The 13,546-nt window shown below is 58.1% G+C and overlaps 1 protein-coding gene across 5 annotated transcripts in view; it reads right to left on the minus strand.

The window, feature by feature from the left end:
• The window catches only part of KDM4B (lysine demethylase 4B), a 118,313-nt gene that overhangs the window by 35,678 nt on the left and 69,089 nt on the right, over positions 1-13,546 (minus strand). For 3 of the 5 annotated variants that reach the window (XM_057489801.1, XM_057489800.1, XM_057489802.1), the window contains exons 8-9: positions 12,762-12,865; positions 8,346-8,483 (exon numbers count right to left, since the gene is read on the minus strand). In XM_057489801.1, coding sequence (XP_057345784.1) covers positions 8,346-8,483; positions 12,762-12,865 — 242 coding nt within the window. The other 2 variants (XM_057489803.1, XM_057489804.1) reach the window with 2 other exon arrangements.

Below are 13,546 nucleotides of genomic sequence, written 5' to 3' on the forward strand. Positions count from 1 at the left end.
AAGTGGGGCGGGGAGGCCACAGGGCATCTGTGAAGACATGGTGCTGCGTACGCACAACACGTGGTTCTGGGAACATTCCCCTGCTTCAAGGAAACGCTTGCCTCCCCTTCAAAAGCGCACCTGGGCCACCCCATGCAGCCTGGAAGGGCATTCTGCTCTGTGGGCACATGCTCTGCTCTGCCCCCTTCTGCAGGGACCAGAGGCCAGGGATTTGGGAGGCCCCTGCTGCAATCTGATTCCCTGGAGCGCGCACGCGCGCACACACACACACACACAACTCTGTGTCTGTTGGGGCTCGCAGGCCCTGAGGACCCCCAGCTGAGAAGCCCTGCTCTGAGCTGAGCTGAGCAGGGTCAGCATCTTGGAGTACCAGGGTCACATCCGGCTCCTCTGGCCCCCCAGCTGCCCCGGGCCCTGTTTCCTCCCAGCGGGGCTCCGCCATGCCCACCCAGGGCCCCAAGCACTGACCTATGCTGGGGCGCAGGCAGCACTGAGGCCTGGGCCCTGCCAGCTGGCCACCCTAGCGCCAGGGCAAGCCACAGCAGGACCAACAGCAACCAAAGGAACCCCGGACGCCCCCACTGGGCATCTGGCTCTATCCTGCAAGCTGGGCGGTCTGCTCCGGGCTGCCTCGGACGGGCAGGCAGCCCCGTAAACAGCAGACAAGCCTGGTAGAAAGTAATGAGGCCAGGCTGCCTTTGAGCTCATGGAGTCTTATTTCCACATTTCCCCCAATTTAAACAGCACTGAGCTTTAATCAGAGGCCATCTCTTTTTAAAAGAGCAGACATTAGAGCTTAGCTCATGTAAAAGAGTGAAATGGGAGAAAGGAGGCGCAGCAATGGGCCTAAAGAGCAAATGATTAAACGTGGTTCAATGAAATCATCAACCCAGATAGCATGTGATCACAGGGACCCTCTTACTTCCTTGTCAGAGTAGAAGCACCAACTCCAGGCCCTCCACCAGGACCCAGGGCAGAACATACAGGGCAAAGGGGCCCCAGGAGGTTCAACAGCCAATGGCCCCGGGCAGCCGCGTGGTGTGTGGGGACGGGGGGGTCCCTGAGAAGCAGTAGACCCCACGGGGGAGGGCCAGGCCAGATGGCGCCTCTCTTCCAGCTGACAAGCCCGTCACCTGCACAGCCCACTGAACTGCAGAGCCCAGCCCCTCGCTGCAAGGACACCTCCACACAGCTGTCTTAGCTGCGCTGCCCGAGAGGACATCGGTGGCCGTTGGCCGGCACTTGCTCCTGAGACCAAGGCTGGACTGTCTAATTTCACTTCATTTTAATGAACTTACAGTTACGTGGCCGCACAGCCCTTATACTGGTCCTTCCTGTCTCTCTGCTCAAGGAGTGGCCCCACTGTGCTCCCGAGGACTCCCCAGCACCCCACATCCCATAGGCAGCACCCCAAACCCCAGGCCTAAACTACCCTCCTCCCCACCCACACCTCTCTCTTCCCTCCTCAGGGACTTTGGGCCTTCCATTCCCCAGTATGGAATAATGCTCTTCCCGCTGTGCTCCCCAGGGGTACAGGCTGAAGCACGCCCATCAAATTCATGCCCACCAGGCCCCTCAGAACAGAACCTAGTTTGGAAATAGGCTGAAGCAGATGTGCTGTTGGGGGACATGGCACGGGATCAGGGTGGGTTCTAAATCCAATGACTGCTGTCCTCAGCAGAAGAGGGAAATCTGAACACTGGCCCAGAGAAAGGTAGGCAGGCCACAAGGAGGAGGGGCAGAGCCTGGAGCGATGGGTCTACAAGGCCAGGAGCCAGCAGAGGCAGGAGGGATGGTGCCCCGGGGGCTTCAAAGGGAGTGTGGCCCTGCCACACCTGGGCGCAGGACACAGCCCTGCAGGTTGGGGGAGGAGAGCGTGAACACACCTGCCCCAGCTCAGGCCTGCCTTCCCCATGAAGCTCCCATGGGCCCCCTGCCACGTCCACGTGACTCCTGGTGGCTTCACCAGGATCAGAAATCTTCCCTGCGTTCTCGTGTCTTCTCTCTCCCATCCCCTTTGCCCCACCAGTGTCATTCCTGTCTCCAAGCAGCTGAGCAGCAAGTGCATGATGAGCAACAAGCACACTTCTTCTGGAACAACTGTGGTGGGGGTGGGGTGCCTGAGTAGCAGGCGCTTCATCCCAGAAAGTGTTAAACAGCAGAAGCCTGGGGCAGAAACCCAGCCAAGGAGCCCTCATCTGCTCAGGCACGCTCCCAGACGCCCGGCCCCCCCGCTTCTGATGTAATTAGCAGCACAGCAGCGAGAGATGTGGTAACAAACCAGTTCATTAGGAAATCCACTGGAAGCTAGCGGAAGCGCTTCATAAACAGAACGATTAGGCGCAGGGCTCCCCTTGGCCCGTGACCATGGGCTAGTTTCCCGCTGCTCTGACAGCCGGCCAGGCGGGCAAGGTCACCAGCCTTCGACCCTCCAACGACATTGGCCCCCGCTCTCCACAAAGGAAGCTTCACCCTGTCACTGTTACCCTCTCCCAGCCCGTGCGCACGTCCTCAACCCATGGGGACCTGCTCCCCCTCCTCCTGGGGGCCTGGCTGCAGCTGGACAGCAAGATGCGCCTCTCCTGATGATGGTAAGCTGGGGAGCTCAGTGCCAGCACCTTCCCGCATGTTCCCCTCACACTGCCGACTGCCCGCGGGATGAAGGCACATGGCGTTTACTCCACAGCCAAACCAGCCAGCCCTGGGGGTGGGGGGCACTCCGCCCCATGGCGCACGCTCTGACACCCTCAGCCCCCACTCTGTCAGGCTGGACAGAGTGACTGGAGGCTCCGGGGAAGGAGCCAGGGGAGAAATATTTCACCCAGCAGTTTACTGCGAGCCCCATGCACTGGCGTCCCACATCGTGAATCACAGGGTCAGTGAGACGCGCCCTGCACCTGTGCCCTGATTGCTCTGGCCGCCCCCACCCTCACCCCCAGCCACTGCCTGCTGCCTCCCTGTGGGCCCGGGTTAGCTGCCCGCAGCAGGAGGCATCCTCACCAACAGAAGGCACGCTCCAAGAGGCAGTGGCATGATCTGGTTCCCATTTTATGGTAATTAAGGCCAAGTACCCATGCTGGGGTTTGGGAGAGGCCCACCCCGGAGGCAGCAGTGGGGGCCCCCTCCAGAAGTGTGCATCTGGGGCACGGCCCCTCCTCTTACACACGCAGCAGAAGCCCTCCCTGCTCGGTGCCTGGAGGGAGCTGCCAGTTCCCAGGGAGGCTGAGCGCCCAGCAGGCGGCGGCCCAGACAGAAGGCAGAACCAGTGAAGTGCGCCCGGGCTCCCCGCATGCACCCCAGGTTCTGAATCTCTCTTGCTCTGTTTAATCCGCAGTCGGCTTCTGTTGCCTTGCCTTACAGGGTGGCCTGGGGATGCCAGCATGCCCTCCATGGAGGAAAGAAGTCCTTGTCGGGCTTCATACAGCACCACCCGCCACGGGGCAGCCGGGCCGCGCTGAGCTAATCCAACATGGCATGAGGTCTTGTAGGACTAATTCGAGCTCAGCCCTACAAAGGCTGATGCGCACACATTTTCTCTTCTCTGAGTGAAGCCGGAGCATCCCTTTGGTCTCACGTGTTAGTAATCCCACTACAAAACGCGCCTGGCTGAGCGCATGCCGTGGAACTTTGTTCTTGGAAAGGAAGCACAGGCCACCCTCCAGGAGGCCGCCAGCCTCGGGGTACCTCCTGGAACCCCGATGGGCACAGGCCTCCAAATGGGGGAGGGGACGGGAAGGTCGCCCAGCATTCTGGGTACAGCCCTCCCACTGCCTTGACCTTGGCAAAGTCACTTTACCTCACAAGGTCACGAGGCCCAGAATCAGAGCCAGACTTGGTAGGGTGGTGTCATCAGTAAGGCTGGAGAGTCGGAAGGAAGGAGGGAGGGGGAGGACAGGATGCAGCCCCCAGGAGATGCCCGAGTGTGGCTGGTCGGGCAGCTGCCTGCTCTGACCCCAGACTTCGCAGAGTCCGTGGCCTGGCCCTCAGGTCCTCTGCTGCCACCAGCCCAGGAAGCCGACGTCCCACCTCATTCTAGGACCCTTCTGAACACACAGTCGGTGCTCAGCCATGCTCAGCGGCCCTTGGCAGATAGGGCCAGCCTGTGACCCACCAGGCTCCCCTCTCCCCAGATCCAGCCCTGCCTCTAGGCCTGTGCTCAGCAGGGGAGACAGGAAGCCAGCTTAGAGTCCTACCAGCTGTGGTTTGTGTGGTTTTTAATTCCCATTTTAAAAACAAACCAACAAAATCAGCACTAATGACATCAAGAGCAGCACAAACCTTCCGCCTCAAGGGGCTGCAGGGGCTCAGGAGGCACCCAGAAGGGCCAAGGCCACTCTCCTTCCCCAAAAAGCTACGCTGGGTTTATAAAAATGCTGTGAAAAAGGACAGCAGTGAATTAGCCTATGTTTTAAAGTTCCAAAATTCCACCAACACTTAGGCAAACCCCCCCCACACACACACATAAAAGGGGATCTGCCCAAAAGGAGATGAACAGTGAAAGTTCAGCCAGGTCACAGTTCTCAACTGGGCCTATCTTTTCCCTGGGGACACTGGGCCATGTCTGGGGACATCAGCAGGTGTCATGACTGGGGATGCTCCTGGCATTGAGGGGGGCAGCGACAGATGATGCTCAGCCCCCCACAGTGCCCAGGATTGCTCCAGAGAGGATGACCTGGCCCAGTGTCTGCAATGGTGGGGGGGCTGGAGGCAAACTGGACCGAAGGGCCAACATCTGAGGAACACGACACCTGCCAAATGCAGTGTTGCACACACAGTGCTCTCAAACTTCTCCCGTTTTGTGCTGGGACAGCTCTAAGAAGAGGTGCCGCTTTATAGATGGGTAAGCACAGGCCCAACCCCCCAGGGGCTGAGGGGCTGGGACTTAACACCCTCACCCCTGGCCCGGGAGGGTGCAGGCAGCCATGTGCAAGGCTTCCTCTGGCACACAGATGGAAGGATAATGCTGGTGAAGGGGCTCAGAAAGGAAAACCACCCTGGAAAGCAAATACATCTCAACCAGCCGGTGAGCACAGGGCAGCCCAGCCCTCTGCCAACTGCATGGGGCCCAAGGGGACTCCCTCCTGGAGCTCTGGCCAGAGGCCTATTTTCTCTGGGATTTTCTGGCCAAGAGGAACCTGGGAGCCTCTCTGGCCTGCAGGGCCTGCCTTGCACCCAAGCCTGGGCTTCTGGCTCTGCTGTGGGGAGGCTGGGTCAGCAATGCCGGGCAGGTGGGCAGCAGCCGCATACTGGGGGCGTCAGGCCTGGCCTGCTTGGCAACCACAGAGACCAGCATGCTCTCGGGCCAGCCAGAGCTCCAGAGGCAGCAGCCATGGCTCTGGGCTGGGGGACCAACCAGTTTGAGGGAGCAGCCCTGCCCCTTCCAGCAGAGACCCTGGGCTGGGAAAGGGCGATGGAGGTGACTACGATGCCCAACCGTGCGGAGCTGGTGGGACAAGGCAGTGCCCATACTGCCTTTTCTCTAGACCAGGGGCAGCAAACTTTCCTCATAATGGCCAAAGGCAAGTATTTTCAGCTTTGCAGGCCAGCTGGTCTCCATGCAGGTGACAGCAAGCCAATCAGTGGGCGTGGCTGTATGCCATAAAACTTCATTTATTATGAATGTGAAATGTGAGTTTCATCTAATTGTCACGTCACATGTTCTTTTTTCTCTTTTTGTCTTACGAAATGTAATAACCATTCTCAGTCTGCAGACCCTACAAGAAGACAGCCTGCCCAGTTTGTCCTGGGGTCGTTTCCTGACCCTGTTCTATGGTAGGGAGGGAGGGGGCCCTTCCTGGGGGCCTGGAGAAGGGTACAAAACCAACACATTAAAAAGTCCCTAAAATCTGCAAAGGGGAACTTCTCCCCCCATAATCTTCTGAGGAAAGTGCTAGAAGGAACAGGCCCAAAACAGATGGGAGTCAGCTCAGGCGGAAGGAGGAGCCCTTGCTCAGCAGGAAAAGGAATCCCAGGAGGCGCCCGCTCCCCCGCCTCCAGCCCCTGAAATCTGGCTAAGGACCCGGCGGTCCCTGAGCGCCATCTGACCCGGACAATGCCCTCTCCAGGCCCCAGCTGGGTATCAGTAAGGCAGGTGCCTTGGTGTCCTCTCCAGCCTGGCCTAGTTACAGAGAGAGCGGAGCTGCTGTGAGTCGGGATCTGCTGCCCTGTTTAATACCAAGGAGCCTGAGAGCTGATGTCCAGGACCACCACGCACGGTGGCCCGACGGCCAATGATCACTCTCCGGCTGAAACCCTCACCTTCCTACCACAGGGCCCCGCAGCTGGGGTCAGCCCCAAGAGGGAGCCTCGTGCGGTGCCGGGACGCCTGCCCGAACCAGGGCCTGTGCGGAGTGCTGCACGCCACTTGCTCAGTAATTTCACGCTACACCGCCCGGCAATGTAAGCATGGGGGTCCAATGTAGGCAGCACTTCCCAAATGTCACTTGTTTGTGAACACATGGCTGAACCCAAAATTGCTTTTAATATCTGGGCAGTCCCCGCCAGCCCCACTGCAGCTTTGGCCCTGACAGCTCCTGCAGAACAAGCCCACGATCTTGTCTGGGGCTTACAGCTCAATTGCAGCTCCCGCACAGCCGGGCTGCTGCACAGCACACCCGGGTCCCTCAGATTCTCTCTGCTTCAAGTCTTACCATCCACGAGGCCCCGCAGTAACACAGACGAAACCACACGCCCAGAACATCTAATTGTTTCTTCACATAAAAGGGGGAATCCTGACATCCATGGCTCCCCTCTTTAAGGGAAGCCCCACGTCTCCACCAAACACCATCCCATCATGATTCTCTGAATTAAATATAAAAGTCCCAACGCTTTGAAGCCCCCAGGGCCCCTTTCCGGCCTTCCTTCCTACAAAGCCCATTTCCTTCTCTAAACTGCACTGAAACAATGAGGCTGGAAAAACAGATAATTGGAAAAAGAAAGGTCAGCCAATTCATCCAGACCAGCACTGCCCAGTAGAAATATAACACAAGCCACCTCCGTAATCTTACTTTTTCTACTCATCACATTCAAAATGTGAACAGAACCACGTGACATTCATTTCAGTAATCGGTTTAACCCAGTCTCTAGGTAACCAGTCTAGGTGACCAGCAGAAGCACATTATTTGTGCGATACCCCATGGGATACTCCGTGTTGTCATGTGCCAAGCCTTGGACAGGGTGTGTGCTTTATACTCACAGCTCATCTCTGCACTGGCAGGCCACGTTTCACAGCCATGACACCCACATGTGGCCGGTGGCCACAATACTGGTCACCACGGCTTAGGCCCCCTTTTGCAGAGGTCTAAGGTTTGGACAATGAACTGAATCTGGGGACTAGGCCCTCCTGCTCTGGCCCCTGCTGCCAGGTCTGGTGAGAAATCCACTGTAGGCCCCAATCCTGGGCCCTGAGCAATTCCTCAGAGGAACCCCGGCTCTGACTCAGGAGGGTGGCCCAGCGTCCTGGCCCAGCTGGAGGGGATGCTCCTAACGCCAGAGTGAGACATGGAGGTGGCTTGTGTTATCTTTCTCCTGGGCAGTGAGGGGCCTGTCTCTATGGCACATAGCAAAGGCTAGAGGGGCTGATCCCTCAGCAAAGCCTGAGCCCAGCCTGACGGGTAGAGCTGTCTGCCTCCTTCCCTGGAGGCCACAGTGACAGTCCTGGGAGCAACGCCCCGGGCACAGGCAACTGGGAGGGCTGGGCCTGCTCCCATGGACAGCCCCCAGGGCTGCTGCCCTGGCCAACTTCCACCGCTGCCCCATCTGGAGCGTGTACTGTCTCAGCAGCCCTGGGCATGTACTGTCACCTGGACCTCCACAGCCACCTTGGGCTGCAGAGGGAGGCGGGCAATTCGACCCTGCCTTGCCCCCTAGGCTCCATTACACTTGCCACCACAGGGCCTCGCCACTCTACAGTCTGCCAGTTACCACCACACAGATGGGTGCGTGCAGAGAGAGCTAAGGTAACTGAGGACAAGCTCTCAGTTCAGACGTCAAATGTGCTGACCCTCTGTGGACAGAAACAGCAAATTCCCGGGGAAAAAATCAGTGCCATTGCCTTTCAGTGAAGCCCCCAGGTCTAGAGAGCAGGGGTCCACCAAGAGAGTGGCCCAGGCACCGTGCTGCCCCATGTCCAGCCCACCTGCCCCTTGCCTCCCCAACTCCGCAGTTCCTCCGGGTGAAGAACCTTCTGGGGACAAGTTTACTGAGGATTCCAGAAACAGACCCTGAAGGAGAGGCCAGGCCCCTAGCCAAGTAGAAATGGCCGCCGTGCAGGCCCTGGGCTGAGGGAGCAGGCTGGGAGGGGTCGGCCCCCATTTAGACCTTTTCACGGAGTCTGAGGCACTCACCTGAGTGGCCACCTTGCCGTAATCGATCCACCGCAGGGTGGCAAAGTTGGTCGATTCTGCACAGTTGAATCCGTGATTGAATCCAGCATGGTAGCCGTAGGGAAATGTGATCATGAATTCCCCAGCCTCCTGCGTGATCTGAGGAGGAAAAGGCCGACAGGTGAGGGGAGAGGCAGTTACCGGAGCAGGACGTAGTGTGTGTGGGATACAGTGAGTTCTGAGAAATACATAGCTGGTCCTACATATGACCAAATGTGTACTTTCCAGGATCTGTGGCCATCATCCACAGTTCCTGAAGACACTTAAAGGTGCAGTGGGTGTCCTGTCATGTTAACAAGGACTTTTGGACCCACCCAAGGGCGGGGGCTGGAGGTTGACTCAGCCATTGGCCAATGATTTAGTCAATCAAGACCAATGAAGCCCTCAGAACAACCCCTGGGAGGAGCACATCTCCATGGAGTTCCTCGCCCGGATGTTCACTGATACCTCTTTGGTACCTTTGTTAAATGGGAAAGTGTGTTTTCTGTGAGCCCCTCCAGGAAAGTAATCGAACCCAAGGGGGAGGTCGTGGGAACCTCCAGTCTGTAGCCGGTAGGTCAGAAGCACAGGGAACTGCCTGGGGCTGGTGACCAGCATCTGGAGTGGGGGGTGGAGGGCAGTCCTGTAGGACGGAGCCCTGAACCTGGGGAATCTGGTGCTGTCTCTGGCCAGATAGCGTCAGCATGGAGTTGAGTTCTTGGACCCCTGCTGGCCCCAAGAATAGACTGGTGTTCTGTGAGGGAAGACAACCCCCCCAACCCACACACTGGAATCCTCCAGGACCAGAAACGAGCTACTCTGAGGGAATGCAGCGTGGAAGGGGAGGTGCCTGCTGGAAGCAACGCAGGCTGGCGCCAGGGAAGGCCGCTGGCGGAGGCCCTCGGGAGCCACCACAGGCACAGCACGGGGACGTGGCCTTGAGGGTTTCCCAAGTCCCAGGGAGCCCAGACTTGAGGAGCTGATGGATTCCACCCAGGGAAAGGTACTTCTGCCTAACACAGGCTCCACCCGGCTACAAAGTAGCATGGCGGTGCCAGCAGCTCTGCCATGGCCCACCGCCCACCACGGCCCAGTCAGGGAAAGGGCACAGGCCCAGCTGGCACTCCCCAGGGGGAGCTGCAGAAGCAGAGGGACCCCGAAGGCTACATCTCCAGGGGCTTGTCTGAAGCCCGCTGAGGCCTTCTGCCACGCAGTCCCCACACCACGGTGCTTCTGCTGCGGTGGAGTACGAGTCTTTCTAAGTTGCTTTAAAGGACTCTTAGGGTCTGCGCTCCTGTGTCTCTTACCCTGGGTCTGTCCTCACAGGCCCTTTGTCCCGTGTGCACACTGTGCATTCAAAGGGTATTTCTTCCGTTGTGTGGATAGATCACTACGTATCTGCTTTCCTGCTGACAGACGCTAGGGTATGTCAGGTTTGGGGCTCTGGAGGGCCAGTCTCCCTGGGGACACATGTCTGCATGCCTCTGAGAACACGTGCAGATACAGAAGGGGTGCCGAGGGGTCTCAGGGTGGGTGTGCCACTAAGTTTGCAAGAAACTGCACAATGGTTTTGACAGTGGCTGCACCGTTTTGCATCCACGCTCGTGGCAAGTAAGTCCCCACGCTCCTGTCTCAGTGGTGTTTGCGGTGTTTGGTTTTCACCATCCCACTGGCGGGCAGCGGTGTGCCCTTTGCTCTGATGGCTTCTCTCTGCAACTACAGACGCCGGTCACCACGGCATGTCGGTTCATGCTGATTTGTAGGCGTCTTGGTCCCGCTAATCTTTATTCCTCCAGAGAGATGAGTAGAAATTGCTGGGTTTGTTTAAATAGCTCACAAGAAGTCAAAGCCCGCAGGGGCAGAGGGGGGTGGGGGGGATGGGAGATGGGGGCTGAGACGTCCAGAAACCAACCACAGAGTCAAAGATCAATCAAAGCTGACACAGCCTGGAGAAGAGCCAGTCCTTAAGAACGCTAAGATATTTTTCTTTTCAAATAATGAATTGCACCAATCAAGGGAAGTCAGAGTGCATTAAGTTTTATTTTTAAATTCCTGTCCAAGTGACAGCCGTGTGCGGGGAATGAAGTGCATGTCAGCAGATGGGGTGGGCAGAGAACACTCGAATGTCCCCACGACCCAGCACCCCCCATCCACGGCGGGGCGTCTCTGCACTGGCTTCTGCCACAGGACTCGCAGCTCTGAGAAACAGGTGGCAAATAAAATTAAAATTTAAGGATGTTTTTTAATGCAATTACTGATTTTCTCATCCAGTTCAAGCTGCCTCTGAAAAGTACTATCTTGCTCTTCCTCCAACGCCAACGGGCCTGCCCCCCTTCCTCCACCAGGACATGGGTGGGTTCGGTCCAGAACCGAGCCTGAAGGCACAAGGCGTGGCACGAGCTTGGAGCCTTCCGGAGATGCAGCTGGGCCCCTGTGAGGCCAGGTCTGAGACCCCAGGGTGGGGTGCCTCCACCACAGGCCCCCTCAGCATGACGCCTCACACAAGCCAAGGCCAAGCCCAGAAGATGGACTCGGAACAAGAAGAAGATTATGTTCCTGTCGGAAAATCTACATCCTGGAGGCCTCCATCAGGAGCCCACTGTGTCTGTCCTCCACATCACCGTTACCCTGACAGTAAATCAGAAGGCGCCTGGGATGATGGACAGACCGAGAGGCAAAGTACAAGCAGAGAAGGGCGTGGCCACCCTGATGCCCACTGGGGAGAGAGCCCAGAATTCGGTTTCTTCTGTGAGCTCTCTCAGAATGAGGAAGTCAATGGCAGATTACAGAAATACACTCTTTTAATTATTAAAAAGCTCTGCTATTGATCTGCTTTTCCTTCTAGAAGTAAATACCATTACAAAGGTTTATAAGTGGAGTGCAGGGAGTCACTCCTTTGAAGGCTGCCAGGAATTCAGATGAGGGGATCCAGTGGAACCCTGAAAGGGGCACTCATCTGGGGCCCGATGTTGCTCCCTGCTGGCTGGACAAAGGCCTTTGCCCCAGGTCTGCGCGAAGCCACAGGAAGGCGGGGCTGCTGTGGGCAAGGCCTCCCTGAGTGCCAGAAGCCCCTCCCGGCCATGGGCCACACTCAGGTGCTTCCTATGCAAACTGCAGTGCCTGGCAGACACTAATGCAGGAGAAAGGTGGGCACCTGCAAGCCGACTCCCTCCACCAGCAAGGCTCCCTAGGAAGCTGGGCTTTGGAGAATGTTCTTGACAAACCCCAAGACAGCACATACTTCTCACTCGCTTGAGCAAAGCTGTGATCTGTCTGCCAGGTTCCTGATAATGATGGTGTTCAAACCAGAAGACAGTCAGGGAAGGGAAAACATGGGAAGCTGAATTTTTGAGACTACATCCCTCTTTCTGCTGGGTGAGTGGCGGCTGGGAGGCACCTCCTGGCAGTGGCCCCTACAGAAAGAGCAAATCCCCCATCCGTGCTAATGCCACAGGCGGTTTGATTGAAATGTCAGAACCAATTTCCGACTTGCTGACACCCCCAGCAAGAGTGAGGCGGAGGGTCTGATCGCAGAACTTGCTCCTGTGTCTGACAAATTGCTCTTTGGGGAAACCAGGTTCCCGGGAAGGTCCACCTCCCCCAGCCTGCCCTCGGTGCCCAGCCCAGAGTCGCTCAGGCTCTGTTCCGGGCATGTGCCTCTTGCCTGGATCCCTTTAGGGATACAGGCCTAGACTCTGCTGTCCAGGAGAAGTGACCTCGGGGAAGGAATTGCCTGGAGTAGGTGGGTGCTGGCCAGTCGCCAGGGCAGAGCCATCTCCTGGCCCAGGCACACCCACAAGCCCCCCTGGGGGCTCAAACCCAAGGTGCTCACTGACCTGGCCCTGGGACACCACCCGCCAGTATCCATAGGGCAGAGGGTTCCTGTCACCAGCTTCCCTGGTTTCAGGTGTCATCCATCAGAGCCCTTGTGGGACAAGCCAAACAGCCCCTGGGGTGGTGAACTGACTGAGTTCATGGTCTTCACCCCGCAGGAGGTATTTCACTTCTAACCAGGTACTTGTTCTCTCAAAGGACACCCACCCTGGGCCATGGGGCAGGGCCAGAGATCAGGGCAAAGGGGACAGGGGGAGCCCAGCCCCAGGGAGGGGTGGGGCTGCCTTGGTTCTGGGAAGGAACCCTGACTGACAGGACACCCCAGAGGGTGGCCGCAGCCCACCAGGCAGAGGATGGGTTGGATTTGCGTTGGGATGGCAGGGAGGGGAGTTAAGACCCCACCTGCTTCTCCACTCTTCCAGCCTCACCTCCCAGCACAGGAGAGCTGACCTCCCAGCCGACATGGCTTGCCTTTGCTCTAGAACCTTCTCCAGGGGAGGGAAGCCAGTTTCCTGGGCCCAGGAGTGCCTCCATGAGCAGGCAGTCGGGCCAGCCCCTACGTACCCGGCTGAATGGGATGCCGTACTTCTTGAGGATGATGGGAGAGATGAGCGTCATCTTGTGCCGCAGGAAGGCGTCGCAGCCCTGGGAGCTCCCGGGGAAGAACCCTGCGGCAGAAGAGATGCGTCAGTCTGGTCGGAGCAGGGAGCACGGTCCCTGCGGCTCCGAGGGAACAAAATGCACTGTCATGCAGACTGTGTGCCCTACTGGCAGGGTCCTCAGCCCTCTGGTGCAGCTGAAGCAGAGGACAGGCTGGGGCTGTGTGACAAGGTGTGCCCACGGCATGTGTTCCTGGTCACAGATAGGGCGCAGCTGCACAGACTGCCCCTCCGAGCTCCCCCAGGCAAGACCCGCTAAGCTGTGTGCATGGCCACCTGGCCAATGAGAGGGCACGGCTAGGAGGCAGGACATGGGAGCTGATGTTTAAGAACCAGCCAAGCTGTGAGCGGTGCCTGCCCCACACTGTGACAAGCCTGCAACACAGGGAAGCCCCGAGTGGCATGGCCTCTGTGCACACACAGGCCCCAAGGCCACCAGGCGGGTGGTGACTGAGGCTCGGGTTGCTGACCATTCCCCATGTGGCTCCCAGTCTGGCAGGGGACCGGCAGAGCACCCCAGCCCCTGACCTGGCCCTGTGAGAAGCATGGCAGCTGGTGCTCACACTGGGGCAGGCCTCTCCTAGCGCGTACCACACAACTGACTCAGAGTAACAGAACACAGGCCGTCAGCTCTACCTGCTCAGACACTGGGCCACAGCTCAGGGACGGTTCCCAATCACTTGTTGGCTG

This window comes from Manis pentadactyla, chromosome 12 (assembly GCF_030020395.1).
Source record: "Manis pentadactyla isolate mManPen7 chromosome 12, mManPen7.hap1, whole genome shotgun sequence".
In the NCBI taxonomy this organism is placed as follows: domain Eukaryota; kingdom Metazoa; phylum Chordata; class Mammalia; order Pholidota; family Manidae; genus Manis; species Manis pentadactyla.